Genomic DNA, 27,981 nt, shown 5'->3' on the forward strand with positions numbered 1-27,981 from the left:
TGGATGCGTTACGTAATCAGAGCGTAGAGTAGCGATGCGGGGTGGGAAGACAACCGGAGCCGGAACCTTATGCGGCCCGAAAACAGAGGAAAAGATATGTACCCCGGCTCCAACATTTTTTTGATGCGATTGACCGGGGGGAGCAGGAGGAGAGCTCTCAAGAGCCTGTGAAGCTATTCCCGGAGCTCCAGCTTGAGCTCTGGTTGACGGGTTGATATACTTGTGCAACACCTGTTATTTTTTTCTTTTGCTTTACCAGATTGACCTAGGAAAACTCACATCCAATCAACAGCAATTGTCTTTCACCACACCCCATCGGCCGCATGGTCTCGACCACCAACCGTTCTTCCGTCTTCACCACCCATTCCGACCCGCGAGCCCTCCAATCACGCCGCCTTCTGACTCCAGAGCCACTCGTCGACGAACACATAGCTGCAGCCATAGAGAGGGTGTACGGTATATTTGCTGGATCAGCACCGTAACCAAGTTTCTGCCCGGCCTGCTGCTTCGACCGTCCAATCCCGCGAGACTCACGATTTCGTCACCCCGCCACCAAATCCCGCCCAAGACAGCTCGACGATTTTGCAGATCTTGTAGCACCATCATCCCATCCTCTTTCGTCTTGCGACTTGAGCCGATACCCCCCAGCGCCCACCCACCTGCCAAAATGATGCGCATCCCGACTCGCGACCTGGCCCGCTATCTGCTCAATGGCCAGCTCCCCCACCAGGGCTGCTTGGTCGCGGCACGGCGCCCCTACAACCGTCTGTCGGCCCGTTCCGTACCAGTATGGTCGCGTGCCTCGCGTTTCGAATACACAAGGGCGACATACGCGACCGCAACGCCGGAAGCACCGCCGGTTCCGCTCAGGAAGAAGCTCAAGGAGGAGAAGAAGCAACTGAAAAAGGAGGCGAGGTCCCAGAAGCCCAAGGGGAGCAACCAGACGGTCGAGGGGTGGGAGTTGACCGTTGGAATCGAGATCCACGCCCAGCTCAACACGGCGCGGAAGCTCTTCTCCCCGGCGGCTACCTCGTTCAACGACGACCCCAACTCCCACGTAGCCCTCTTCGACGTCGCCATGCCCGGCAGCCAGCCTGAGTTCCAAAAGGAGACGCTCATCCCGGCCCTGCGCGCCGCCTGCGCCCTGAACTGCGACATTCAACCCGTCAGCCGGTTTGACAGGAAACACTACTTCTGGTGGGACCAGCCCGCTGGTTACCAGATCACACAGTACTATGAGCCATTCGCCCGCAACGGCCGGATCGAGCTTACTGCCCGGGACGGCATCGCCGCCGAGGACGGCGAGGGCGTAACCATCGGCATTCAGCAGATTCAGCTGGAGCAGGACACCGCCAAGACCCTGGCCCAACCGAACGACGTCTCCTGGCTCGACTTCAACCGGGTCGGCACGCCCCTCATCGAGATCATCACCAAGCCAGAGCTGCACCACCCGCGTACCGCCGCCGCCTTCGTCCGCAAGGTCCAGGCTCTGCTCCATGCCGTCGACGCCTGCGTCTCGGGCATGGAAACGGGCGGCTTGCGCGCCGACGTCAACGTCTCGGTCCGCAGGGCGGGAGATCCGGACACGCCGCTGGGCACGCGGACCGAGATCAAGAACCTGAGCACCATCAAGGCCGTCGAGGACGCCATCATCGCCGAGCGTGACCGGCAGATCGCGGCGCTCGAGGCTGGCGGGGTCATCGCCAGCGAGACGCGCGGCTGGACGCTGGGCTCTAAGCATACGCGCAGGCTGCGCGGCAAGGAGGGCGAGGTCGACTACCGCTACATGCCAGACCCGGACCTCGGCCCCCTGGTGATCGGCGAGGATCTCGTCGGTCGCATCCGCGACTCCGTCAGGGACCTGCCGGACGCCGAGCTGACGGAGCTGATCCGCGACTATGGGCTGACGGCTAAGGACGCGCAGTCGCTCATGTCGATGGACGACGGCGGCAGGCTCGAGTACTTTTACAAGGTCGTCGGGGAGCTCGGCAGGGGCCTGGCCGAGGCGGAACCTGCCGGCGGTTCCTCGCCGTCGCCACCGCCCCTGCGCTCCTACGCGCCTCTCGCGTGCAACTGGATCCTCCACGAGTTCGGCCGGCTGAGCGCCGACAAGGAGGATCCGCAGAACGCGCCGCCCTACATCAGCCCCGACGGCCGCTTCGACAGGCTGCCGCACACCGCCGTCGCCGAGATCCTGGTCCACCTGCACCGGCGCGCCATCACCGGCCGGGTCGCCAAGGAACTGCTGGTGGCGGCGTACGTTGGTGTCGTCCCATCCTCCGTCACGGAGACCATCCGGGAGCACGACCTGTGGTTCAAGGAGATGACGGATGACGAGTACCGGCAGCTCGCTGAACGAGCCGTCGAGGGCGAGGACAAAGTGCTCGAGGAGTTCCGCGGCGGGAAGAAGAAGTACCCGCAGGGCAAGCTGATGTACCTCGTCGGCAAGATGATGCGCGAGGGCGACACGGAGCGGATCGACCCGTCGGGCGCCGAGGGAGTCATGCGCCAGCTCGTCCGGGAGCGGACGGGTGCGCATCAGGAATGATGTTCTCTTTGCTCTTTTTCTTTCTTTCTTTGGTTACGGTTCTAGAAGAGAACACCTATCTGTGGTATCTAAGCCCATGTGCGTGCCCCTTGCCCTTGAGGGCACGTTTGTATTGTACAATGTATCATAACATCATTTCAGCTCGATAATACGAGCGCAAGGCTTGGTCCGTCAAGTACCTCCCATCTGGTCATGGTATATGTTTGTGTGCGCGTGTGTGTTTTGTTACTCGACTACTTAGGGTTCGGCGCCGATGGCCGGACCTCGAGCTTGCTCGGCATGAAACCAAAGTTCACGTTCTCCCTCTCCCTCAAAAACTGCTCGATGCGCTCTTCCCTGCCCTTGCCGGCCGTTGCGGCGCCCTGGCGGCGCAGGGCCTCGCTGATGCTGGCCTCGTGGGCGTGCTTCTTCTCGAGGATGTAGGCCGACGAGTTGTCCATGCGGGCCGTCTGCACGACGGTGCCGACGGCGAGGGCGGCGAGGACGAGGGCGGCGAAGGTAGCGTTGGACATGTACAGGGGCCTCTGACGCTCGCCGTTGGCGCGGCGGTCGTGCCAGCGCTCCCAGTCCTCCCAGGTGGCGTTCATGGCCGGGTTGTCGGCGGCGTGGCGCCAGGCCTTGTCGGCGCGGCGGTAGAGGTCGTGGATGTCGCGGGGGTCGGCGGGGCCGCCGTCGGAGGCGCCGGGGATGTGCCAGCCGGCGCCGCAGGAGTCGTAGACGCGGCGTTTGTCGGGGGAGCTGAGGATCTCGTTGGCCAGGACGATGAGGCGGTAGCGCTCGAGGCGAGTGTGCGGGGCCAGCGAGTCGAGGGCCGAGGCGTGGTGCTTGTCCGGGTGGTACTGCTTCACGAGCTCGGCGAAGCGGGATTTGGCGTAGGGGGCGGCCTTGTCGATGTCGAAGATGTCGTAGGGGGTGGGGTTCGCGCATGTCGGCCAAGGGGGTGGCGGTTGTGGTCGTGTTTGCTGCCGCCGATGTTTTGACGATTCATTTTGGGATTTGGATTTGGGGGTTGTGTCGGCGCTGTTGACAGTCGCGTAGCATCGTGAGGTTGTTCGTCGTGAGCGGGCTGCGACGGATGAGGTGGTGGAGGACGGACGTCGTCTGGGTGGTGGTGGTGGTGGTGACGTTATCGATGTGTGGTGTGCGGGGACGGCGAAGAGGCTCAGGACGTTGTTGCTCGAGCAGACGGCGAACGCCTTTGGTGTCTTGAGAACCATGGCGAAGCAGTGTGTTTCCAGGTTGACATATGTGCAATGACAAGTGAGTAAATTGGTATGAAAGAAAAAAGGGGGGATGGTCTTCAAGGAGGTTGAGGAGAGAGGTCGAGGGCGAGCATCTCGACTGTTAGGTTGTGTGTGTGTAAGTGAGATAGGTGAGGAGGGGGAGGGAGGAGTGTCCGTCGATGTTTAGTGAAAGGGTTTCGAGGCCGATGGTACGACTGTTGCCGCTCAAGCCAGCAGTCCCTGGCACTGGCACTGCTCGCTGCTCAGGGTGTTCTCTGCTGCTCAGGCTTCAGGGCCTTAGGCGGTCCCCTCCCCGATCCGATAGCTCCGCTGCAGGAAACAGTTAAACCGGGGCGCACGCAGGGGTATGTCCAATCGGCTGAGTGAGGGCTGACCGGGGTAGCCTCGGTAAGGAGCGAATGAGAGAACCTAAGAAGCTCTCGGTGAGCGGATTGGCATATGTCACCCTTGATCCAAGACGTACCCTGACATGATGGACCATGAACCACTAAGAAATCCTCTTACTAGATATCTCGTGAGCCTATCCGAAAGAAACATGGCATCACTATAAACCTTCACGTGAATTAGATCTCTGCTTTCTCTTCCCTACCTGCCCATTGCATGCCTGCCACCTGCCTCGCCTGACTTACTCTTGCAACCGGTCACGTGGCCCCGCCGAAGCCGCTAGACAGGGGTGAGACCCGCCCCAAAGGCACAGCTGAGGCGCACCGCAGTTGATTCGATTGACCACGGCAAACTTGCTTCTTCGACTCTTCTCCTCCACACACAAACCACCACCACACACACACCACCACCACCACCACCACCACCACCTCTCCATCCCACGCAAACCCAACCTTTCCCACACCTCCTCGCGCTATACCTCGTGGACGAAACGCATTCTTCTGCCGTTTCATTATCCCGAGTCACCAAACGACGACCACCGGATTTTTCCCAAATCGCGCAACGACGACCAAGAGTCACTCATCCCATAACTCCTACAATCCGCCCCTGCTGCACCGCAACTCCCAGAGTCCGGTCCAAACCCAACAATCCTCTTTCTTCTTTTCCACTCAACGCTCGCCTCCGGACACGGAACACCACGTCGACCCGCGGCACCTTCTCTCGCTGCTACGCTACAAAGCAACCTCCCTCCTCAAGCGACAATCACCCTTTTTGTCGCCCAAAAGCCCACCTGCCTGCTTCCTAATTCCTGCCGAGTACGACTCGTCCGCCCCTCGATTCCATTCACCGCGAAGTGGGGAAAGCAAAAGCCCTTTTCGCGCGCAACCAACACTGACCCGCCGCATCGCACCCTCCTCTCCCTGCCACCAAGGCACCTACTCCCGACACACACAATCCAAATGGCGGAAGCACTCGCAGACAAGCTCAAGGCGACGAACTTGAGGTTCGCCCACCTCCTCGTGAACCCCCACCCCCAGGCCGAGCCTTGTTAGACTGACTTTTGCAGCGATGGCGCCGCATCAGAGGACTGGAAGAAGAGCCTGAAGCTGCCTGCCAAGGACAACAGACAACAAACTGAGGTATGTGTCCTGTCGTCGTCGTCGTCTTCGTCAATGTCGTCGTCTTTGTCGCTGCCGCTGTCTTCTTGCTTCCCGTGTGCCGCCCTTTTCCTAACTTCGCCCGCGTCCAGGATGTCACAAACACCAAGGGTCTGGAGTTCGAGAACTTCCAGCTGAAGAGAGATTTGTTGATGGGCATCTTCGAGGCCGGATTCGAGAAGCCCTCCCCCATCCAGGAAGAAGCCATCCCCGTCGCCCTGACCGGCCGCGATATCCTCGCCCGTGCGAAGAACGGTACTGGAAAGACGGCCGCCTTCGTCATCCCCGCCCTCGAAAAGATCAACCCCAAGGTCTCCAAGATCCAAGCCCTCATCCTCGTCCCCACTCGCGAGCTCGCCATGCAAACATCACAGGTCTGCAAAACCCTCGGCAAGCACCTCGGAATCAACGTCATGGTCACTACCGGAGGCACTGGTCTTCGCGACGATATTATCCGCCTGCAGGACCCCGTTCACATCGTTGTCGGCACCCCCGGCAGAATCCTTGACCTGGCCGGCAAGAACGTTGCCGACCTGAGCGAATGCCCCATGTTCATTATGGACGAGGCCGACAAGCTTCTCTCCATCGAGTTCACCCCCGTCATTGAGCAGCTGCTGCAATTCCATCCCAAGGACCGCCAGGTTATGCTCTTCTCCGCCACCTTCCCCCTCTCCGTCAAGGACTTCTCCGACAAGAACATGGTCAGCCCCTACGAGATCAACCTCATGGACGAGCTCACCCTCCGCGGCATCACCCAGTACTACGCCTTTGTCGAGGAGAAGCAAAAGGTCCACTGCCTCAACACCCTCTTCTCCAAGCTGCAGATCAACCAGTCCATCATCTTCTGCAACTCGACCAACCGTGTCGAGCTGCTCGCTAAGAAGATCACCGAGCTGGGCTACTCGTGCTTCTACAGCCACGCCAAGATGGCCCAGCAGGCGAGAAACCGCGTCTTCCACGACTTCCGCAACGGCGTGTGCCGAAACCTCGTCTGCTCTGACCTGCTTACCCGTGGTATCGACATCCAGGCCGTCAACGTCGTCATCAACTTTGACTTTCCCAAGAACGCCGAGACCTACCTGCATCGAATTGGCCGATCCGGTCGTTACGGTCACTTGGGTTTGGCCATCAACCTGATCAACTGGGATGATAGGTTCAACCTGTACAACATCGAGAAGGACCTCGGTACCGAGATCCAGCCCATCCCCGCCAGCATCGACAAGTCCCTTTATGTCTACGAGAACCCCGAGTCTATCCCGAGACCCATCTCCAACTTCAAGTCCGGTCAGCCCGGTCAGGGTCAGCAGCAGCCCCAGATCCAACAAAGCCAGCAGCAGCAGCACCAGCAGCACCAGCCCCTTCTCCAGGGTGGCCCGGCTCCTGGTAACTGGCAGACTCAACAGCCCCAGCAGAGCGGTCAACAGAACGGCTACCAGGGCGGCGGCAGAGGCCGTGGACGCGGCCGTGGCGGTTACCGGGGCCAAAACCGCGGCGGATACGGCGGTGGCGGTGGCCGCGGCCGTAGCCAAGGCCAAGGCCAGGGTCACCCCCAGCCCCAAGGACAGCTGTCCTAGGGCGCCTCACATCTCTTCTTTATAAAATGGCGTTACGGCGTATGCGCCGCGGCGGAACATGCGGCTACGTCCTGTTTGGATTGTACATAGTTCCTCTTCTCTTTTTTTTCTTCTCTTCTCTTTTTCTCCTGATTTGGGAGGCGGCATGGCACGATTAGACTGGGTCGGGGCATCTCATTCTCGGACTCATAAAACCTGCATGAGCTTCCACCCACCACCACTCACGATCACGAAACACGAAAACCACTCGATCAGAGAGACACCTACGACCCGTCGGAAAGCAACGACCAGCTTCGTTTACATATTCGCAAACTTTGGCCTGTACCATACCCCCGTCGGATCTCGCTGGTCTTTTGTTTGAATTCTTTTTTTCTTTTTTCCTCCTCTCGGCCTTCTTGACGATAGGCATTTTTTCTCCCCCAGCTGGTGAACACATGCTGTCTGAAGGCGACCGGACGAGAGAGACGATGGGTCCAACCATGGGGAGATATCAACAAAAAAAATAACCGACTTCATCAACAGCAGAGGGCGGCATTTGGTTCTAGGACGAAACGCCGTCGACTGCTAGCACGGGCGCAACCCGACTCAATCTTATCATGCCAACTTGCTTCTTTTCTAACGACGGCGTTTGGGGTCAACAAGCGGCTGAGCGGTATCAGCCCCGGGGCGGCGTTCGCATGGGAGACGGCCACAACTGATTTATTGGTGGACAAAAGGGGAGTTGGGCCCTAGCGGTCGGGGGCGGCGATACTACCTACGGACGAGGCCGTCAATGCTTTCGCATGAGGGCGGTCCGGTTGGTAGCTCATCTCTGGTTTGAGCGCCGCGGTGTGTTTTGAGTATTAATCAATCAATCGCGGAGACGACTGATGTTGGGATATGACACGGAGGGCGGCGAGGTGGCTGGCATCCAATGGCGTCTGTCGGGGCATGATGATTCTGATGCATCATGCGTTTTCTTTGGCAGGGGGGGGGAGATTTGGTTGGAAGGCCCCTACTCCGTCCGGGACAGGAGGAGGAAACGGGCGTTGTCGTCGTCTTCGATCGACAACAAGCCAAGATATTGCTTCTTGGTACCCGAGCACACACTCAAACGGAGGTTTCGACATGATCCGTCTACGCATTCTACGCCTACGCCCTGCCCTCCCTCTCTCGAGGGCGCAGGCTCGACGAACGACCGCAGAAATACCCGAGTATCATTATGCCTGTTGGCTCTCCTGGGCCGCGCTGGCCAGCTTCTTCCGAGTACTCCGGGTCACCTGCGAGGGTGACGCAAAGGTGCCGAAAAGGGTGCTGGCGCAGTCTCTTTTGGAGGAGAGCAAGCGGCCATTTCGGCACTCACATCAACAAGAAAATAACGCAAAAAACCATTTTGGGAGGAGATCACTAGATGAGATGTCTGGCTTTTGAGCTGGTTCGGTACTTGGATCTGGCAGTGGGCTTACGGGCCCTAGCCATGCACCGGAACTGGTGGGCTAGATAGCTGTCTGAGCAAACGGCGTGGCAAGCGTGCCACGATTCTCCCCCACTATCGTTCCTATGCTGCGATTCATCAATGTGGTTTGGTATGAACAGGCCGGTCGCGTGGTCTGGCGATGCTGCTTCGGTGACATGTAGTGACATCTGCTTTCAAGTTTGGTCCATGGTGTTCGTCTGCTTTGCGAAAATGGCCAATTAGACTCAAGATTCGACAGCCAGGTACGGTGCTACTGAGGTCACTCGGCGACGTCCTCTTCCACTCGGGAAGTTGAAAGCTGATCAGGCCGGGTGGAATGGAACCGCGATGGCGATTCTGCCTTTTGGGCAGCTTCTTTTCGTTATGGGGCGTTGTCCCACAACGGCCAGTCTGTGTTGATGAGGGATCAACTCGATAGAGTATGGACTTCTGTGGAAGTCTGTATGTTTTGAGTGTAGGGTGCTAGACACGGATGGGTGGTGGTAGGAGTCTTTGCTCGTCCTTGTTTCGTCGGAGGTTTTCACTGGTGGGTTTGTATCGTTGGTGGAAGATGTGAGATCTATCATTGCACTCGCTCACACCGTGATGCTGTAGCCGCCGTCATCGTCATGCAAAGTTCCCGAGACTCTGAGGGGGAGCGGGCTGCAGGAGACCGTTCGATTATGCTCTGCTCCCTCCCCTTTCGATCTCGAGCAGTAATAGATGAGATAGCGGACCTGTACGATGGCCATCCTGTCGTCATAAAAAACTCCTTGGCTAATACTGGAAGTTGGAGAATGGGTATGGCGAACGGGTGGAGGCTTGAGGCGGTGATGAAGGGTCGAGTGTCAGCTTGTACGAGTGTGTATCGTAACGGGTATGTACACAGGGGAGAAATGAGGCTTGACGCAGACATGTAGTAGATGGGTGGTCTAGCGGCAGACTCAGCAATGCCATGAGAGAACCACTTGAACCTAGGAGGCGTTTGGAAGACTGGTTTTAGAGATGGCGTTGTATACAAATAATGGTTATTTTGTTACCTCTAAGAAGAACATGTGCTCTTGTCCACAGTAAGTTGCGTGAGTCTATCAGTCTATACTCTGTAACATATTTCACCATCTGACCGAACGACCATTACACTACCTGTCTTCCAACATGCTCCATCACACGTCTTGTTCGCTGTATGTATGTAACTTTCCAGTTGCGTATCTCATTGCCTGGCCTATATAATCAACAGCCTTAGTAGGCAACTCTTCTCTTCCATAGCCTGTGACGTTAGGAAACTTATCTGTTTTAGAGCCTGCCTGCCGAACAAAATAAGCCTGTTCAATACACAGTTCGTCCTATTACAAAAGTCGACCTGTCGCCATATCTACCAAAAGTCTTGTCCCAAAACTCGTCCTGCATTGTGCCCAAACTTTGCAGCTTTCCATTACCACCAGCTTTGCACCTTTTTCCGTTGCGGAGTTCATCCTGTCCGTAAGTTGCATAACCTGAATACCGTTTTAGAGTGTGTTTAGCCTCATAGACCTCCCATAGCACGCTTCACTGGCTGATAGCCTTGTGCCATCACAAAGCTTGTCTCATCTATAAGCATCCTTTCTACAAAGAATATGGTCCATGATGAATTTTCTCCCTCATAACGCCCTATAGTGTGTCCGCCTCCAAGGGACCCCTACTACAGGCTTCACAGTCAGTCCTGATAATTAGGTATCTTACAGACTTATCACTTGACTTGTCCTAGTGTGCCTAGCCCAGTAGACTTTTTGTCACAGACTTCACAGCACCTCCCATCAAACATTCTTATCCCGCGACTCATCCCACAATGTGTCTTGCTGCCTCATGCCTTCCAATATGAGCCTCGAAGCCGCTGAAATAAATCGTCCGACCCCAGGTGCCCAGCCCCGTGTGCCTTCCATCTTGGGCTTCAAGTCCAAATGAGCCAGTCAGTGCCTCATGGCCACGATACACACGAAGCCGATTACAAATAGAAACCTTTTTCACCTTCTGGTTTGTTTCCTTCCTTCTAATCCACAACAATACCACAACAACCTCACTTTGGTAAGTGGCCTCTCGGATCCCGTTTCCTTTTTTCTATTTTTTGATTCAAAAGTTTTCAGTAATAATCGAGTCTCGTCTCTGGTGGTTTCTCTCCTGCTGTCAATAGCCGAGACAAACATCCAGAAAGACGACTTTCCTTCCTACTACGTCTGTCCTCGTTATTTTTCTCGGGCCGCAGCAATATTTCACATCCTTCATTTACATTCACATCGTCAAAATCGAGTACTCTGACATCTCCTCTCGTCTAAGCACACTTCACTTCGCTATTACCCGTCACAATGGCCTCCCAGCTCAACCGTAAGGGCCTCAAGACCAAGGCCACCAAGGACACCGGCGTTGAGGCTGGTACACAAGGTCAAACTCGTGTCGACATGGTCAGTGCAGTCCAGGCCATCATGAAAATGACAGCCGCCAAGAAGAACGATTCCGAGGCAAAGGCCAAGGCCGAGAGTGAAAGCGTGCAAAACGAGGAAAGCGAGGAAGGTGAGAAGGGCGAGGATGGCGAGGAAACCAAGGAGGCTAGAAAGGTCGCACCCAACTTCCGTAACTTTTTGTCCAGACTCCCTCGCGAGATCGGCGCCATGATCATCGAGTTGGCGGCCATCACCGAACCCGCCATCGCCTACGGCCACTGCAAGCTGAACGCAGGCGCCACGATGCCCCCCGTCGTGACCACGGGCGCCAAGGGCTCCCTTTCCAAGTTCAAGAAATTGGTCTGCCTGGGAAAACTCCTCCCGGACTTCAAACGCAACATTGAGCACGGCTCCGGAGTCCCCCTCAGCAACGCCCTCGCCAGGGACCCACGTCTCGGCATCCGGAAGGACATGGACCTGATGGTCTTCTCTTTCGACAAAAACGACCTCGAGCAATTCAACTGGGTCTCCCACTCACAGCGTAATATAAACCGTGCCATGATAGCACCCGGGATCCTCAATATCGGCGTCCACTTCGACCTCACTGACGGCAAAGGCTTGACGTGCAACTTCTGCGCTTACGGCATCTGCAGCCTCTGTCCAGCGAGCGTTTGCCACCGGCAGCTCGCAATATTCGCACAGAACTTGGGTGACGTCCACAACATCTTCATTCTCGTCCGCTTGAAGTCGGCAGACGTTGTGGGTACTAGCCGAAGCAAGCATATGAATCTAATGAAGACGCTCATTGGTATGTCTCCTCTCGCCTTTTTACTTCGTACCCTCGTATTCTAATTGCTGAACGTGGACTGCCAGCCGACACCAAGCACCTGCCTAAGCATGTGTCCTTCAAGGACTCGGATAGGACGTGGGTTGAAGTAAGCAAAATGTCCCCATCCGGTACCAAGGGTCTCGTCGACAGTAATGTTCTCGGTTGTGCCCTTCGCATCAGCCAAAAGGCCTTTAGGGTCAACAACAGACAGGTTGCCGCCATCGTTGGCCGCAGCGCCCGTCGCAACATTCGCTTCCGCGTCCTTCTGGGTTCCTACTGGAAGGATGCCACTCTGGGACTCTGATACGGACCGGACACAACATCACGCATTGGCTCCTTTCTTTCGACTCTGGGATTCGGTTGTCAGCTGGCATTTTGGCGTATGGGAAGAGAAGATCGTTGGAATTCGGTTCGCCGGGCTCTTTTCGCAACCAGGAGCTGCTTGCTTAGGGACACGAATGATTGCGAATGGAAAGGGAATTCTGAAAGCGCTTAGGGGAGACGAGCGGAAGCAGACGGCGATAAGCACGACTAGATGAGTCCCCTTCGTTATTATGCTAAAATCTCGGCATGGATCTCGCTTCAAGAAACATTTTGAAAATTAGTACCATGGCTTGCTCTGTGTGTGATGTCACATCCGTGTTTTGTGATGGAATTGATGCATGCATGGCATGACAGAAATGTCAGTTCTCACAATCGTTAATCGTTGCCGAGCGAGTGTTGGCCGTTGCCCTGTCCATCTCTGGGCATTTACGAAATGATCTGATGAAAAGCAACCCATCTCGCCGGCTGGGCCGATCTCAACTGCGCAACGCATGGCGGAGGAGTTTACGAAGATGAAGTGAAGTGAAATGAAACGAAGCAACCCAACTCACCTTCAACCTCAAACTCAAAGCTAACCTATTCCCGGCGATGGTGTGGACTGGCCGCTTTCGGAGGCGACCCGCCCACTCGGCTCGGCTTCCGATCGGCCGGGGAATGGAAAGAGAGTCAAAAACGCGCCTTATCAAGAGCGAATTTCCATGTCAAAGTCCCTGTGGCGTGCCGTCAAATCAACGCCAAAGTACACGTCGTCTTGTCTTCTGGCGTCATCGGATTTGTGTTGTTTGGGGAGTGACCAGGGTCCGACTAATTCTCGCAGCGACATCGTCCGACTGGAACCAAGGCTCTAAACTCGTCCCATTATTCTCACCCCAACACACGCCACACTTCGAAATACTCGCGTCTGTAAGTCGAGAGGTTATTTTTTACACTCAACGAACAGCAGACGCTCATAATTTTGATACATCAGTGAAGCCTTGCTCGCTTTCGATGAGAACCAGTCCTCACCACAGAGACCATGACGACCGCGAATAGACACCCAAACGGCGGCCCTCAATGGCTCGCGGCCGGCATCGACCTCTGCCAGGCCATCAAGTTGGTATGCAGCCGCTTTCACACCACCTACCTGGCTACCCTAGCGACAACCCGCTGACCGAGGAACTCAGGCTGCGGTCCAATCAGCCCCGAAGCTGCTCGTGTCGTGGCTCTACGTCCCCTTCGGCATCATGGCGATGCTCGCCGCCTGCTTCGGCGTCAGCGTCCTGTTCGACACCCTCGGCGTCTCGTTCCCGGCCTCGGTGGCCTGCCTGATCCTCCTGTTCTTCGGCCTTCTGCTCTGCGAGCTGGTGCTCGGGAACCACAAGACCAAGGCCATCGTCGCCGTGATTGATGTGCCGGTGAGCGTTTTCGAGTCGTGATGCTTGAGTCACGGCATTTCACTGACGTTTCGCAGGCCGGCTGGTCCCTCCGCTGGATCAACATCCTGTTCACGCCGTCTTTCATCATGCTGCCCCTCAGCCCGCCCATCGGAATCGTCGAGGTCATGAAGATCATCGCCGTCTTTAGTGAGTCCTTCGCCGTTCCCCCTCGCCCGTGACGAACTCGCCATGTGTCTGGAAAGCTCACGCGCCCGCTCCCTACAGTCATCGGCTTCATCGCCATGATGGCCCTCGCCGCCTACCTCACCCGCGGCCTCCAACTCCTCCTCGGCTCTTCCAAGCGCGCCCTCACCGAGCGCGCCGAGGAGATGGGCAACGAGACGGACGAGATCCCGCTCGCCGACACACCGCCGCGCGGCGAATCCGCTCCGGGATCCCGCTCCGTCTCGGCCGCCCCGTCCTCGCTGTCCCTCAACACCCTCGCGCCGCCGCCGCTGTCGCGCAACGCGTCCCACAACTTCCTGCCCGCGGCTAGCTCGTCTTTCCGACGGCCCGAGGCGGAGGACGAAGGAGGCACAATGACACCGCCGGCCATAGGCTCCCCGCTCCCGCCGCAGATCCCTGTGCCGATGCCCCGGGCCCAGGTCTGGGCGGCGTGGATATGCGGCCACCTGAACTGGGTCATCTACGCCTCCGTCTTCGTCCTCGTCGGGCTGCCCGTCTACTACGCCGCCGGCTACGCCATGCCCCTCCACCTCAGCCTCATCCTGCTCGTCTACTTCGCCGCCATGTCGGTCCCCGCGCGCTGGCGGCAGTACCTGCACCCGGTCCTCGTGGCCTCGCTGTTCTCGGTCCTCGGCATCTGGGCCCTGGCCGCCGTCCGGGGCGACGGCCTCCCGGACACGCTCCGGTCGTTCCGGACGGGCGCCAACTACACCTACCTCTGGCTCCACGGCGCGAACAACCGCCGCCTGCCGGGCGCGGGCGACATCTTCGGCACCGTCCTCGACGCGAGCATCGTCTCGCTCGCGCTGCCCATGTACCAGTACCGCCGCGAGCTGCGGCAGAACTTCGCGGCCATCGTGCTGCCCAACGTCGTCATGTCCGTCGGCTGCCTCTTCTCGTACCCGCCGGTGTGCTACGCCATCGGCATCAGCGCGGAGAGGTCCCTGGCCTTCGCCTCGCGCAGCCTAACGCTCGCGCTGGCGACCCCTGCCACAGAGAACCTGGGCGGCGACCTCAACACGGTGGCGGCGGTGGCCATTATGAGCGGTATCGTCGGGGTGCTGTTTGGCCAGCGCATGCTGGCCTGGCTGAGGATACCCGAAGGTGAGGAGCCCTCCCTCCTCCCCCTCCTCTATCGCGTGGACTGGGATGTTTCTCATGAGAAATGCTAACAATGTATGTGCGTGTTTGTGTGTATACAGATGACTACATCACGCGCGGCGTCACGCTGGGCGCTAACTCGTCGGCCATCGCCACGGCCCTGCTTCTTCGAACCGACCCGCGCGCGGCTGCGCTGTCCAGCCTGTCGATGAGCCTGTTCGGCACCATCACCGTGCTGTTCACGTCTATACCGCCCATTGCGGACGTGATTAAGTCTCTAGTAACTTGAAGGCCAGAGCCTTTGTGGTCATGGTGGTCGGATTGCCACCACTTCTCCCATTTTGCGCCTGGGTACGAGACTGAGCCCGCCGATTCGGAGTTCGATGCCCGGCAGCTGGCCGCTCCAAGCATGCAAGACCGGTTGGGGCCCTCCTGGGACCCAACGAAGAATATTGTCCGACGAATTGTCCGTGACTCGCCCAATATACGAGTGCGATCTCGGGGACTTGCCCCACCTCCCAGCAGTCGAACCGTGCGGTTTGTCAAGAGATACAGCAACGTCATGGCCGGTCTGAACATCTGTAGGGAGCGACCTGACTCTCATCTTCCTCTCGCCTCCAAAGATCAACTGGAAGGGAGCAAACGGCGAACGAATCCTTGTGGGAGTGTAGTTGCCGTACGCATCTCTCCCCCAAGCAATTCTTCCTCAAGCAAGTATTACCAGCGTTCGACAGGCAATCACAGCACACCGCCAACGGGGGACGGCTCCCCACCGCCCCCGACATCGTCACCATCTCGGTCCTGACGTCCTGGCTCGCCTCTCGAGCTCCCGAGCTTCAACGCCCTCCCGGACCGACAAGGTCCTCGCCGCGAAATCCAACGATGACCGGCGCGAACGATAACCGGTTCGAGACGGTCGACCAGGCAGGCCTCACAGCTATAGACCGTGAGGCATGGCATGATGTTGTCGAGCTTCGCCCGAAGGCCACGCACAAAGGACAGGAAACGTCGTGGGAAATCATCAGCAAAACATGCATTCCATAGCCATACCTAGAACCCTTTCATGATCAACCAAGCCATCCGTCTGTCCCCGCTCCCCCTTTCCAACCCATCGCAAAAAAACGAATCGTGTAAATCATACAGGCGGAGACTCTAAGTCCGCATTTTCCCACCGTCATGAAACCATATAAAGCTACCCGCAGAATTCTCGCCTCTGCCAATTCGATGACGAGGACGATGACGTAGAAGAAATGAAGATGACAGATTGGGCCTATTTCCGCTCTTCAAAGTAAAATTTGCCGAGGTTCTCGCCGCTCTGGGAACTCCCCAGCGCAGGGTTGCCCGCCCGCGACTCGCCGCCGTCCAGCCTCTCGCGCAACAGACGCTCGGCCGTGTCCCTGGCTGTCGTCGTCGTGTGGATGTTGGGTTGATGGGAGAGTTGGGAGGTGGGGACCGGGGCCTTGTTGGTGGTGTCGACGTACATCTCGTCGCCGGGCACGCCAGAGCCGTCGGTGGTGGTGCCGTCCATCATGCGGGCGTCGCGACGTTCCTGCATGGCGGCGGCGCTGGTCGGGGTATCGCCTCCCATGGTGACGTCGCGGTTTCGCTGGGTGGGGACGCCGTCGCTGCTGAGGCCAGAGGCGGTCCGCTCGAGACCCCAGGCGCCGGCGGCCTGGCCGGCGACGCCGGGGATGGGACGGCGCTGGTAGATTGGACCGGAGACGGTGCTGTTGGCACCCTCGCCGAAGCCGACGAGGCTGGCGGAGCCGTCGTCGCTCATGCGGTCGTCGTAGCCGCCGGTGGAACGGGCCGTGTCCTCGTCCATCTGCTCGGGATCGGCGCCGGTGCTGGCAACGGAGTCGGCCTCGCGGTAGTTTGTGTCCATGCTGAACATGTCCTCGTCCTGCTCGCCGGGGGCGGTGCGGGTCTCGTTGTCGTCGCCAACATAGCTCTCGGTGGCGCTAGCGGTACCGACGGTGCTCATCTTGGTGACAGCGGTGGGCTGTCCATGGGCGTCGAAGTATGCGGGCGTCAGGTGGGTATTGGGCGGGTAGTTGGGGGGGAAGCCGGTCGAGGTGGGCGTGGTCTGGGGCGAGAGGGAGGAGGCATTGGCGTTCTGCTGATGCTGGGTGGGCGGCGCGCGGAGGGTCGAGACTCGCTCGAGGCCGGCGAGGCGGGAGATGCGATCAGCGCGCTCGGCCTCGAGGCTCGTGGTAGAGGGGTGGTGGGCGTGGCCGCGGGCGCCAGCCGGACCCTGTGGGAAGTGGCCTCGGTGACCGTCCTTGATGGCGGTGGTCGAGAGGGCCGACATGGAGGTTGTGGTACTCGTGGGGGTGCCGCTGCAAGGGAGAGTGTTAGCCGGAGGACGAGCAAAGGAATGGCATGACATGAGAGGGTGACACATACGGCATCTCAGAGGGTGTGTCGGGCCTTGAAGTGGGAGGAGGGAGGTTGATGAAGGTAGGATGCGATGCTTGCGCCATGGTTGGTAGTGTGGTTGTGCGGTTGGATGTGAAGACGGGGGAATTGACGAGGAAGAGAGTAGGCTTCCGTCGAGGATAGAGAAGCGGTGATGATGGAGTAGCGAAGAGGTCGAGAGAGAGAGGCCGGACTGTGTTTCCTGTAGGACCGGATTGAGGTCGAAATGCGGCAGACAAGGGCGGCGGGCTCGTCGCAAACGGCAGATTGAGAGTGGATGGCGGGGTTCTAGGTTCGTCGTGGAGCTTAGCTGTGCTGTAGATGGTGTACGGTGTACAGTGTGCGCGATGGTCAGAAGGGTGCCGCAAGGGGGGCAGAGAGCATGTCGTCTGGATTGTGATGTGATGGGATATGGTGTAAAGGGGGAGGAGAGGAGGAGGAGGATGAATGAAAATGCGTGATGTTGGTTGAATGTTCAGGAGCGAAGAAGATGTGTTCTGGTTCAGGCGCAGGGAGGTTCAGCTTCAGGGACAGGACAGTCCCCTGAAGCCATGAAGATGAAGCGTGTCAAGGTAGTCCTATCCAGGTACCTAAGTAGGTCGGGATGGTCTAGGTTTAGCATCTGTACAGTGAGTCGAGGTAGATGGGATGTCGAGGTACATGAAGACACGGCGATCTACGCGTGGCAAGTGGGGTACCTTACCGAGGGCGGGACAAAGCAAAGACAGCGAGGAGGCCATAGCTGTAGTAGGGCAGCACAGCACCAGCACCAGCACCAGCACCAGCAGCATCTGTCTATCTGGCGGGGGAGGGGGGGAGGGAGGGGGAAGGGAAGAAAGGGACGAAGAGGTACGGATTGAGATGCCAGATAGGTACCTTACTCGCCCGCAGAGCGTAGTACGTACCCTATACGTACCTTGTGCCTCGCGTGCTTCCCTATGACGTATACCCCGGTATCCCTGCGCCACCCCGCCTACAAGGCACGGGTCGTTGGGAGAAGATGCGACTAACCGAGTGTGATTGGTGCTTTTGGTCCTCAGGCAACAGGGAACCAATCCACTCAGACCGGCCTCACTTGCCAGGTCTGGTCTGGTCTGGTCTGGGTTGGTCTGGTCTTCTCGAATCTCCATACAAACATCACGGATCCTTACAAGTACACACAAACACAGCACAGAGCGTAGTACGGATACGCCATCATCCTGCCTTCTTGTACAGATACATACAATGACGACGACGATGATGATGATGATAACCGGCCACAGACAAACGCCAGACCAAGCAGCTCGACAAAGCCTGCCTCATCAGGACCCCAGGAGTCGGTCTCACCAACCCGAGCCAGACACACATGGAGACATACAAAATAGACATACAGCTACAGAGTACATACATCCCATCCATCACCCGCCACAAAACAAGCTCCCTCAAAATACCCCCGGCGTAAAGTCAACAACCCGCGCCTTGAGGATCGCCGGCCCCGCCTCCTCGATAAACGCCAGGTGCGCCGGGTCCTTGTGCACGTAGTAGTCGCGGTCCGCAGCGCTCTCAAACTCGACGACGAAGACGTGCGTGATGCCGCCCTGGATGCCCTCGGGGCTGTTGTCCAGCCCGCCCGCGATGGACTTGACGTACGCCTTGTTGGACGTCGGGTGGATGCAGTTGTCCCGGAGCGCCAGCATCGAGTCGCATATCTGGCCAGTGTCAGTTTTTCCAGTCCTGCGTTGCGTTGCGGCCTGTGTTGTGTCTTCTTCCCGGCGCCATTCCATTCCCGCCTCCAACCAGCAGCATGACCGGTGGGCCTTACCGACTTGACCTCCTCTGTTGGGATGAGCTCCTTGAACTGGAACTGCACAACGTGGACGACGGTCATGATTGGGGTTACTTCCTTCGTCTTTGGACAATTGGCTGAAATCGAATCAAGTTGTAGTCGAGAGACTGCTGACAATGGTGATGGTGTTTTGAGTTTGGTTTACCGAGAGGAGTGAATTATGAGTGAGCAATTCCCCCCGCGCTTGATGGCATGGCGGGGTTCCTCGCTTTCATCGCCATCTCATCCGTCGCCAATGAACGTCATGAAGCCTTTGCGTGCGGGGACATGGCCAATCAGTGATCGCGCTGTTGCACCGCCGCTTCGTTTCCCTCTTCTCTTCTCTCCAGATTTCAGTTGACAAACGTGACGTCTACTGGCATAACCAACTACAGCGAACTCGCCCATCAACAATCGTGATCCATTCGAGTGCATAAACATCTGACACCCGCCCTCTTTCTCTCCGACTCCTAGTTGAACCCCCGACTCTGCTACGCCGCTTGTTCCGCCTCACTGCCCCAGTCCGGGAAAACCCAGCCGAACAGCGTCTTCAGCTCTCCCATTCGCGCCTGGCCTGAATCTTGTGTGCTGCCCAGTGTGGGATAGCTGAGGTGGTCCAAGGTTGACGGCGTTTCTGAAGTCATGTTCGTGCTGCTGCCCGTCGAGTCTGTATCCCTCCCGGACCTTTTCCAGCCTTTGTTGTGCGCTGCTATGTTGAGACGACACCGCCCGCCTGATCCCTCTATCACGCCGTCCAAGTCTGCACCATCATGACCTGGATTTATAGTTCCTGCTTGTGAATCCCCTTCCGCGACTCTCGTAACATACCGTCTGGCGATTCCCGCAAAATCGGAAATGATGCTGCCCGGGAGTGCTCCCTTCGAAGCCGAGTCGATGGAACAAAAGTGTCCCGCTACCACCTCCAGCAGCGCGAGGTTCTCTGCCGTCCCCGGGTGCTCCGGGTTGTGGATCACAAAGTCGAAGAGGATGAAGATCGCCGATAGAGGCATGATGCCCAAGATGCTGCAAAAGAGAATGGGTCTCAGTAGTAACTCTCGACTGGCTAATCACGAGATTTTAACTTACAAGACTGGAACGTACGGTTCGACGTCAATCACCTTCGTCAACTCGGCGATACTCCTCGCCGTTAACATCAGGTTATGCTTCGTCCTCTCACGACCATCCGCTGTTCCCTGGCCCAGGTACAGAGCCAGCCTATCCACCGCGATAACCACATTATAATACGAGTACCGAGTCTGCAACATGACCATCTTCGCACTCGGACACGCACCCGGCTGCGGCTGCTTACCCTCCCCCGGCCTGAAAGCAGCGGGAACCGACCGTCGCCAATCCTCGAGGAGGCGCCGAACGCGAGTGATTGCCACCAGCGCCAACTCGCAGGGCTGCATGGACGCGCTGACCGAGAAGAGAGACGAGTACGCCAGCGACGAGATCCTGCCGAGCCGGATCGCCGAGAGGAGCCAGTTGTACTCGCCGAACACCGACTCGGGCGCGAGGGGCACCGCGCAGCCGATGTCCTCGTCGGCCAGCAGCTGGACAAAGGGTTAGCCGGCCACGACTTCTGCAACTGGGATGTCGCCGTCTGTCTTTGAAACCTACCGAGCTGGTGCATTCCGAGAAGCTGGCCGTCTTCTCGAGAAAGTAGACTGTCCAGAAGGTCTTGAGATGCATCGCGTCGCTGTTGGACGACTTGTGGTACCGCAGCGTCTGCGCCATTCGCGCGGCTTCCGATAGGAGTGTCTGGTCGAGCTGCAGACAGCACGCGTTCATCGCAAAGATGGACTGGGGGCACGTCTGGCGTCAGCAAGAGTCCTATTCCCAACATCACACTCATGCACGCACCATGGCCGTGAGCGCCTGTATAATGATCGGGTCAGCAACGGGCCCTCCCAAGAGACGCAGACATATTGATCGTGAGACGGAACACCCGGCGAACCTAAAGATTCACCAGAGACACCGGTGGGGCGAGCACGTCCGACAGCGACCCGAGAGAGACCCGGAACAGACTCCACGCCCGCCCTAGCCCGGGCACAAAGCTACCACCGTCGACAAACTGGCTCCCGAGGGCCAACACGCCGTGGTACAGGGCCGAGAATGCTGGGTCGAAGGATAGCGCCTCGTCGAGGTACGGCCCGAGAGCGCGCGCCTCAAAGTCCTCGCGGTCGAGGAAAGGGTACACGGGGTGGACGTGTTCGAAGAATGCTAAACGTCGTTAGGATGGGTTGTCCGGCTTAGTGAAGAAACACACAAATCCATGAGATCAGCTTGACGTACCATCGAAAAAGGCTCTAGCCTTCCAAGGCTCCACCCTCTCCGCTGCTAAGGACTTCTGGAAGTTGATGCCCTCCCATGGCGAGCTCTCCCTGCGGCACAAGCGCTTCTTGAACAGGTCGTCCAGACCGTCGACGAGCTCGCGAAGGGCCTCTGTCCCGAGCCTCGCCGCGAGCGACGTGACCCGGTCGTTGGAGAAGAAGGATACGGACGAGCTCGGCACTGGAAAGGGGTGGTTAGATCACGTTCGTCACTCATGAGCTTCATCCAACCTTTGGTAGCGGACGCCTGCGATGGACGGGCAATTAGTCTTTTACCATATGTCGGGGGAATGAAAGATGGTAAGGCATCACAAGGAAAGCGTGTCAGAACGCACCTTGACGATGGTGAAGTCGTCACAGTAGAAGACTTCTTGTGGGCCGCACCGCAGGATCCGGTCGATGTGTAAGTCGCCGGCGGCACCGGCATGAACGGGGTTGGTGCCAGGCGGATCGAATGCAAGAAGAGCGGCGGGCACTATGCAGGTGGCAAAGATCAATATGCTTCCTCAATCATATCCCCTTCGGCGATGCGTGGACGGGACTGACCGTGTACTCGAGCCCTGCGCCGGAAGACGCTGAAGTTGCATTCCTCGTTGCGGTTCTAGACACCGCCGGTATACACATGAGCGTCGAAGGAATAACGGAAGAAGCCTCTGGAAGTAAACCTACGGCACAGTGGGCACACGCTTGCGGTCTTTCGCCGGGTTTCGCGGATGGAACTAGACGACGTCTGTGGTCAACATCCCGCCTTGACCGACCCGGAAATCTCGACCCTTGGATCGAGGGGTCGCGACGACGGGCGAACGTACCGATGCATCGGACCTTACGCAGCCTGCACTGGTCGCAGGACTTGTTGACCTTCATCGTCCAGGATCCTAGACAACGATGCTCTTGCGTGCCGATGAAGTCCAGGCAAACACGATGCTCTCTTGTCGCGGGAAACGGGTATGTCGACCGACGTTCGATGTAGTTGGTAGGAAAAAAGGTAGCTCTGTTTCCCGTGCCACGCAGACGATGCAAAGGGACACGACGCAGGCCTGCGGCACAGTCGCTGCTGGGATGACATGATTTGGGCTCCTGTTGACCCGCGCCCCGGCGCCAAGCCCCGAACACCGAGAAGTGGATCCCCCGATTCCTGCGCCGGCCGGATGTTACACCGGCTCGAGTCCTGGGCCCATTTCCGTCCAAAGGCACAGTCCAATGGAGTTCTTGAAGGTCTCGCACATCGTCTGAATTTATGGGCGGAAGCATTAATACCAGGGTAGATTCAGGGGTAGGCCAAGTGATGATTCGGGGCCCGAGACGGAGGGAACCGATGAACAACACTCTAGTGGAAACCCGCCCCCGGGGACCACGTTGTACTCCGTCTCCGTTCACTAAACTCGGGTCCAGTTGACTATACTTATAATCTGTGTATTCCAATTGCAAGCGTCTTGATCCCTTGCCCCTCTTCATAACACAATGGCAGGATAGGCTCGCATCAACAAGTAAGCAAGCATCATGCAGCCTAACCACATTTCACACGACACAAAACCGCGCCAGGAAGGCATGGGAAACAATAAGAAAGTTCCCATGGAACAGTCTCAAGCCGAACTATCAACAATGGAAAAAGAGGTCGAACACCTCGCCCGCCAGCTCAGCACCTCCAACTCCTCGCCGGCCTCGACTCCATCCTTCGACGTCGCCAACAGCCCCCTTAGTCCCACGCCGGGAAGCAACCTGGACCCGTCATCCCCGACCTTTGACGCCCGCGCCTGGGTCACGGCCTTTGTCGAGCTCACGGAATCCGACCCGGAGTCGGCGCCCCCGCGGGCCTTGGGCGTTGCGTTCGGGAGCCTGAACGTCTTCGGATGGAGCACCGGCGCCGAGTTCCAAAAGTCCGTGGGCAACGTCCTCCTCGCCATCGGTAAGACCTTAGCGAGGCTGGCCACGGGCAGGAGACGGCGCGGCAGACGCGTCGACATCCTGCGGGACTTTGAGGGCGTCATCGAGAAGGGGGAGATGCTGCTCGTCCTGGGACCCCCAGGATCCGGATGTTCGACCTTGCTGAGGACGCTCTCAGCTCAGACGGCCGACCTGGAACTCGGCCCCGAGGCGTACCTCAACTATCGTGGTGAGACAACCGCTAACTCTGCCCTCTCGCTACCTCATGTCTATTCTGTGATACTGACTGTCTCTCTTTCTCTTTTCTCTCTCACCCAGGCATCGACAAGAAGCTAATCCGCACCTCCCTCCGCGGCGACGTTCTCTACAACGCCGAGCTCGACACCCACCTCGCCCACCTCACCGTCGCCGAGACCCTCGCCTTCGCCAGCCACGCCCGCTCCGTCCGCCACGTCCCGGCCGGCTTCTCGCGCACGCAGCTTGCCCTCGCCCACCGCGACGTCGCCATGGCCACATTCGGCCTCACCCACGCCGCCGACACCCGTGTCGGCGACGACGTCGTCCGCGGGGTCAGCGGTGGCGAGCGCAAGCGCGTCAGCATCGCCGAGGCCTCTCTCACGCGCGCCCGGTTCCAGTGCTGGGACAACTCGACCCGCGGCCTCGACAGCGCCAACGCCGTCGCTTTCTGCCGCGCCCTGCGTCTCCAGGCCGACCTCCTCGGCGTCAGCTCGGCCGTCAGCCTCTACCAGGCGCCGCAGTCGGCCTTCGACCTCTTCGACAGGGTCACCGTCGTCTATGAGGGCAGACAGGTCTTCTTCGGCGGCCGGGCGGATGCCAGGGCGTACTTTGAGGAGCTGGGGTTCCGCTGCCCGGAGCGGCAGACGGTGCCGGACTTCCTGACGTCCATGACCAGTCCGCACGAGCGGCGTGCGAGGCCCGGCTTCGAGGACCTGGTGCCCCGGACGCCGGATGAGTTCGCCCAGCGGTGGAAGCGAAGCGGGCAGCGGCAGGAGTTGCTCCGCGAGCTGGCGGCCTACGAGGAGAAGCACCCATCGCGAGAGCGGCTCGCGGAATACCAGCGCTCCCGGCGCGCCGAGCAGGCCAAGACGCAGAGACCCGGCTCGCCGCACACCATCTCCTACGGCCAGCAGGTCTCTCTCGCCTTCTGGCGCGCGTGGCGCCGCCTCCTCGCCGACCCGGCCTTCACCATAGCCTCCCTTCTCTTCAACCTCGTCATGGCCCTCATCCTCGGCAGCATGTTCTACGCCCTCCCGGCCGACACGTCGAGCTTCTACGCGCGTGGCGGCCTCCTCTTCTTCGCCCTCATGTTCAACGCCTTCGGCAGCCAGCTCGAGGTGCTCACCATCTACGCCGAGCGCCCCGTCGTCGAGAAGCACGTCCGCCGCTACGCCCTTCACCGCCCGTCCGCCCAGGCCGTCGCGAGCTACCTGTGCGACCTGCCCTACAAGCTCGCCAACATGCTCGTCTTCAACGTGCTCGTCTACTTCATGTCGAACCTCCGGCGCGCGCCGGCGGCCTTCTTCTTCTTCTGCCTTGTCACGCTGCTCGCCACCCTCGCCCAGTCGGCCATGTTCCGCGCCCTGGCCAGCGTCACGCGGTCCCCGGACCAGGCCATGATCCCCAGCGCGCTGCTCGGCCTCGGGCTCATGATCTACACGGGCTTCACCGTGCCGGTGGCCGACATGCCGCCCTGGTCGCGGTGGATGGCGCGCGTCAACCCGCTGGCGTACTCGTTCGAGGCGCTGATGGCCAACGAGTTCCACGGTCGGGAGTTCGGGTGCGCCGCCATGGTCCCGCGGGGCCCGGGATACGCAGACCTTCCGCCGGGATCGCAGATCTGCTCCGTCGTCGGCGCCGAGCCCGGCTCGTCCGTCGTCAGCGGAGACAGATACCTCGCGCTGGCCTTTGGCTACCGCGACGCCCACCGGTGGCGCAACGTCGGCGTCCTCTGCGCCTTCACCGTCGTCTTCTTCGCCGCCTACCTGTTCGCCGCCGAGCACGCCAGGCCGGCCAAGACCAGGGGCGAGGTCTTGGTCTTTCGCCGGGGCGAAGTCTCGTCCGCCGTCGGACCGGGAAAGACTGGAACTACATCTCGAGACGGCGACGTCGAGGCTCAAGGGCAGGGCGTAAGTCGACCAGTCTCGGCTGTGGAAGAAGACGGTATGTTGGACGAAAGCGGCGGCGGTGGCGGTGGGCTCACGGCGAGCAACTCGGTCTTTCATTGGGAAGACATCTGCTACGACATCAAAGTCAAAGGAGGCACTGAGCGCCGGCTCCTGGATCATATCGACGGCTGGGTGACGCCCGGCAAGTCTACAGTTCTCATGGTAAGATGATACTCCTCTCTCTCTTTCCACCTCCTTTACTCCGGGGATAAGACTTACAAGTACTGACACTGCATCGATCACCTTAGGGCGTATCCGGCGCCGGCAAGACGACGCTCCTCGACGTTCTCGCATCCCGCGTCTCCATTGGCGTCGTCAGCGGCGAATCCCTCATCAACGGCACCCCAACAGACGCCACGACCTTCCAACACCGCGTCGGCTACGTCCAGCAGCAGGATCTCCACTTGGAGACCGCAACAGTCCGCGAGGCCCTGCAGTTCAGCGCCGTCCTCCGCCAGCCGGCCACGACCCCGCGTCACGAGAAGCTGCGGTACGTCGAGCACGTCATCGACGCCCTCGAGATGCGCGCCTTCGCCGGGGCCGTCGTCGGCGTCCCGGGCGAGGGCCTCAACGTCGAGCAGCGCAAGAGGCTGACCATCGGCGTCGAGCTGGCGGCGCGGCCGCGGCTGCTGGTCTTCCTCGACGAGCCCACGTCCGGGCTGGACGCGCAGACGTCTTGGGCCGTCTCGGTGCTCATCAAGCGGCTCGCCGCCAGCGGGCAGGCCGTCTTGTGCACGATTCATCAACCGTCCGCCATGCTTTTCGGACAGTTCGACCGGCTGTTGCTTATTGCGCCTGGAGGGAAGACGGTGTACTTTGGAGGTGCGTGTGTCTTATCTCTGTGTGACTGTTCTGGATGTGCTGTGATCGCCATGTATATGGTGCGCGGCAACCAACTCCCCTCCGCCCAGTCCCTCCTGCTCTGCTACAACCCGTACACAACGCCGCTGACAACTGATACACGTGTAGACATCGGTGAAAACTCATCAACCCTTATCGACTACCTCGAGCGCAACGGCGCTCCCACCATCGAAGCCGAAGCCAACCCGGCCGAGTGGATGCTCCAAGCCATCAGCCCGCCCCGGGACGGCTCCAAGGGTACCGACTGGCACGCCATCTGGAGGAGCTCTCCGGAGTATCAAGACGTCAAAACGGAACTCTCCCGTCTACGCTCCCTCGCTTCGTGTCCGTCTCGTCCAGACCCGTTCGCGGACCGCAGCTCGCAGCATCGAGAGTTCGTCTCGTCCTTCTCGGTCCAGTTCCGCGAAGTCCTCGTCCGAACCCTTAAACACTTTTGGCGATCCCCAGTCTACATTTGGTCCAAAATCGCCCTCGTCGTCCTCTCAGTAAGTTCATATCCTTCCACCCCTCCCATGTCCCCTTATCTCTCTCATTCTCGTTCACCTACCAACAGCCACACTCTTCCCCGGCAGTCCCTCTATCTCGGCTTCAGCTACACCGCCACAACCTCCATCCAGGGCCTCCAGAACCAGCTCTGGGCCGTCTTCCTCCTTCTCGTCCTCTTCCTCAACCTCAACGAGCAAATCATGCCCGTCTTCGTCCCCCAGCGCGCCCTCCACGAGTCCCGCGAGCGGCCCTCGGGGACCTACCGCTGGCATACCTACCTCCTCGCCAACATCCTCGCCGAGCTCCTCTGGAACTCCGCCGCCGCCCTCCTCATGTTCGCCTGCTGGTACCCCGCCGTCGGCTTCCCGCGCGCCACGCCCTCCTCCGACCCTGACCGCCCCGCCCGCGCCCTCCTCGTCCTCCTCTTCCTCTGGGCCTACCTCCTCCTCACGAGCACCCTCGCCCACCTGGCCATCTTCTGCATCGACCTCCCCGAGACCGCTGGCGTGCTGACGAGCCTGCTCTGGATGCTCTGCATCCTCGCCTGCGGCGTCGGCGTCCCGCGCGCCGACTTGCCCGCCTTTTGGACCTTCATGCACCGCGTCTCGCCCGCGACCTACCTCGTCAGCGGCATCACGTCCGCCGCAGTCCCGAGCGTGGACGTCGTCTGCGCCGATGCCGAGGTCCTGCGCGTCGCGATGCCGGCGTCCGGGTTGCGCTCGGGCTCCGACGCGACGTGCGGTGGGTTCCTTGGTCCGTTGGCCGAGGCCGCGGGCGGCCGCGTGCTGAATCCCGCCACGGCGGGTGACGGGGCCGGGACCGTTTGCGAGTACTGCCCGCTCGGCACGACGGGGGACTTCCTGGCGCGGTTCGACATCGCGTACGGCACGCGGTGGAGGGACCTCGGGATCGTGTGGGCGTATGTGCTCTTCAACATCGCGGCGGCTATGGCGCTGTACTGGTTGTTCCGCGTGCGCAGGGGGAAGGGTGCGAAGGTCAAGAGGGCGTGATGACTTTGCGGGGTTGGAGATACAGTTTTTTGCCTGCAGTATGCCTCTTCATCGCATCTGGGCTGAAGATCCGGGTCCTAATATAGACAAAATTGTACAGCCGCCTTCTCATACTTCATCACAACATATAGGTGTTTTCATTTGTAAAGACGTGCCACAGCCTCCAAGATATGACCGCCTGCGAGAGCTCAGGATTACGTCGCTCAGAATCTCTCACATTCCTTGTCACGGCCTACGGGAGGCGCTCTGAGGTAAACGCCATCTCCTCATCATCGTTCTTTTGGATCTGCTGGTACTACCTGAAGTAAACAACAACCGATACACTTAAGAAGAGTATCAATTATCAATCATGATGTGACAGGTGTGGCCTCTTGGTTTTATTTATCCC

The 27,981-nt window shown here is 59.1% G+C and overlaps 10 protein-coding genes across 10 annotated transcripts; 6 read left to right on the forward strand and 4 right to left on the reverse strand.

Annotated features, from left to right (window-relative positions):
• The first annotated feature begins 140 nt into the window (after positions 1-140).
• CDEST_10380 (Putative aspartyl/Glutamyl-tRNA(Gln) amidotransferase, subunit B/E, catalytic) lies at positions 141-2,735 on the forward strand. Its single transcript, XM_062926538.1, has one exon. The coding sequence runs from the start codon at positions 668-670 to the stop codon at positions 2,546-2,548; it is 1,881 nt and encodes a 626-aa protein (XP_062782589.1). The 5' UTR covers positions 141-667; the 3' UTR covers positions 2,549-2,735.
• Position 2,736: 1 nt separating this feature from the next.
• CDEST_10381 (Putative DnaJ domain, Chaperone J-domain superfamily) lies at positions 2,737-3,943 on the reverse strand. The gene has a single exon (XM_062926539.1). The coding sequence runs from the start codon at positions 3,763-3,765 to the stop codon at positions 2,782-2,784; it is 984 nt and encodes a 327-aa protein (XP_062782590.1). The 5' UTR covers positions 3,766-3,943; the 3' UTR covers positions 2,737-2,781.
• Positions 3,944-4,528: 585 nt separating this feature from the next.
• On the forward strand, positions 4,529-6,950 carry CDEST_10382 (Putative ATP-dependent RNA helicase DEAD-box, Helicase superfamily 1/2, ATP-binding protein). The gene is made up of 3 exons (XM_062926540.1): positions 4,529-5,179; positions 5,243-5,315; positions 5,426-6,950. Exons 1-3 carry the CDS (start codon positions 5,136-5,138, stop codon positions 6,905-6,907), a joined length of 1,599 nt encoding a protein of 532 aa, XP_062782591.1. The 5' UTR covers positions 4,529-5,135; the 3' UTR covers positions 6,908-6,950.
• A 1-nt stretch (position 6,951) lies between these two features.
• On the forward strand, positions 6,952-8,520 carry CDEST_10383 (uncharacterized protein). Its single transcript, XM_062926541.1, has one exon. It carries the CDS (start codon positions 7,787-7,789, stop codon positions 8,315-8,317), a length of 531 nt encoding a protein of 176 aa, XP_062782592.1. The 5' UTR covers positions 6,952-7,786; the 3' UTR covers positions 8,318-8,520.
• Positions 8,521-10,681: 2,161 nt separating this feature from the next.
• Positions 10,682-11,889, forward strand: CDEST_10384 (uncharacterized protein; the record flags this gene model as incomplete). Its single annotated transcript, XM_062926542.1, has 2 exons — positions 10,682-11,564; positions 11,630-11,889. The coding sequence occupies 2 exons, from the start codon at positions 10,682-10,684 to the stop codon at positions 11,887-11,889; spliced, it is 1,143 nt and encodes a 380-aa protein (XP_062782593.1).
• A 1,035-nt stretch (positions 11,890-12,924) lies between these two features.
• Positions 12,925-14,900, forward strand: CDEST_10385 (Putative CidB/LrgB family protein; the record flags this gene model as incomplete). The annotated part of the gene is made up of 5 exons (XM_062926543.1): positions 12,925-13,005; positions 13,073-13,303; positions 13,360-13,471; positions 13,550-14,614; positions 14,713-14,900. 5 exons carry the CDS (start codon positions 12,925-12,927, stop codon positions 14,898-14,900), a joined length of 1,677 nt encoding a protein of 558 aa, XP_062782594.1.
• Positions 14,901-15,515: 615 nt separating this feature from the next.
• CDEST_10386 (uncharacterized protein) lies at positions 15,516-17,824 on the reverse strand. The gene is made up of 2 exons (XM_062926544.1): positions 17,018-17,824; positions 15,516-16,950 (listed from the first exon to the last, which is right to left on the reverse strand). The coding sequence occupies exons 1-2, from the start codon at positions 17,092-17,094 to the stop codon at positions 15,882-15,884; spliced, it is 1,146 nt and encodes a 381-aa protein (XP_062782595.1). The 5' UTR covers positions 17,095-17,824; the 3' UTR covers positions 15,516-15,881.
• A 503-nt stretch (positions 17,825-18,327) lies between these two features.
• On the reverse strand, positions 18,328-19,028 carry CDEST_10387 (Putative stress-response A/B barrel domain-containing protein HS1/DABB1). Its single transcript, XM_062926545.1, has 2 exons — positions 18,831-19,028; positions 18,328-18,717 (listed from the first exon to the last, which is right to left on the reverse strand). The coding sequence occupies exons 1-2, from the start codon at positions 18,894-18,896 to the stop codon at positions 18,451-18,453; spliced, it is 333 nt and encodes a 110-aa protein (XP_062782596.1). The 5' UTR covers positions 18,897-19,028; the 3' UTR covers positions 18,328-18,450.
• Positions 19,029-19,041: 13 nt separating this feature from the next.
• On the reverse strand, positions 19,042-22,126 carry CDEST_10388 (uncharacterized protein). The gene is made up of 9 exons (XM_062926546.1): positions 21,976-22,126; positions 21,713-21,831; positions 21,479-21,641; positions 21,129-21,347; positions 20,803-21,056; positions 20,697-20,711; positions 20,454-20,636; positions 19,920-20,386; positions 19,042-19,856 (listed from the first exon to the last, which is right to left on the reverse strand). Exons 1-9 carry the CDS (start codon positions 22,028-22,030, stop codon positions 19,325-19,327), a joined length of 2,007 nt encoding a protein of 668 aa, XP_062782597.1. The 5' UTR covers positions 22,031-22,126; the 3' UTR covers positions 19,042-19,324.
• Positions 22,127-22,476: 350 nt separating this feature from the next.
• Positions 22,477-27,593, forward strand: CDEST_10389 (Putative AAA+ ATPase domain, CDR ABC transporter, ABC-2 type transporter, transmembrane; the record flags this gene model as incomplete). The annotated part of the gene is made up of 5 exons (XM_062926547.1): positions 22,477-23,279; positions 23,369-25,398; positions 25,485-26,058; positions 26,206-26,582; positions 26,670-27,593. The coding sequence occupies exons 1-5, from the start codon at positions 22,667-22,669 to the stop codon at positions 27,591-27,593; spliced, it is 4,518 nt and encodes a 1,505-aa protein (XP_062782598.1). The 5' UTR covers positions 22,477-22,666.
• Positions 27,594-27,981: the final 388 nt, after the last annotated feature.

Source organism: Colletotrichum destructivum, chromosome 6 (genome assembly GCF_034447905.1).
Source record: "Colletotrichum destructivum chromosome 6, complete sequence".
NCBI classification, from domain to species: domain Eukaryota; kingdom Fungi; phylum Ascomycota; class Sordariomycetes; order Glomerellales; family Glomerellaceae; genus Colletotrichum; species Colletotrichum destructivum.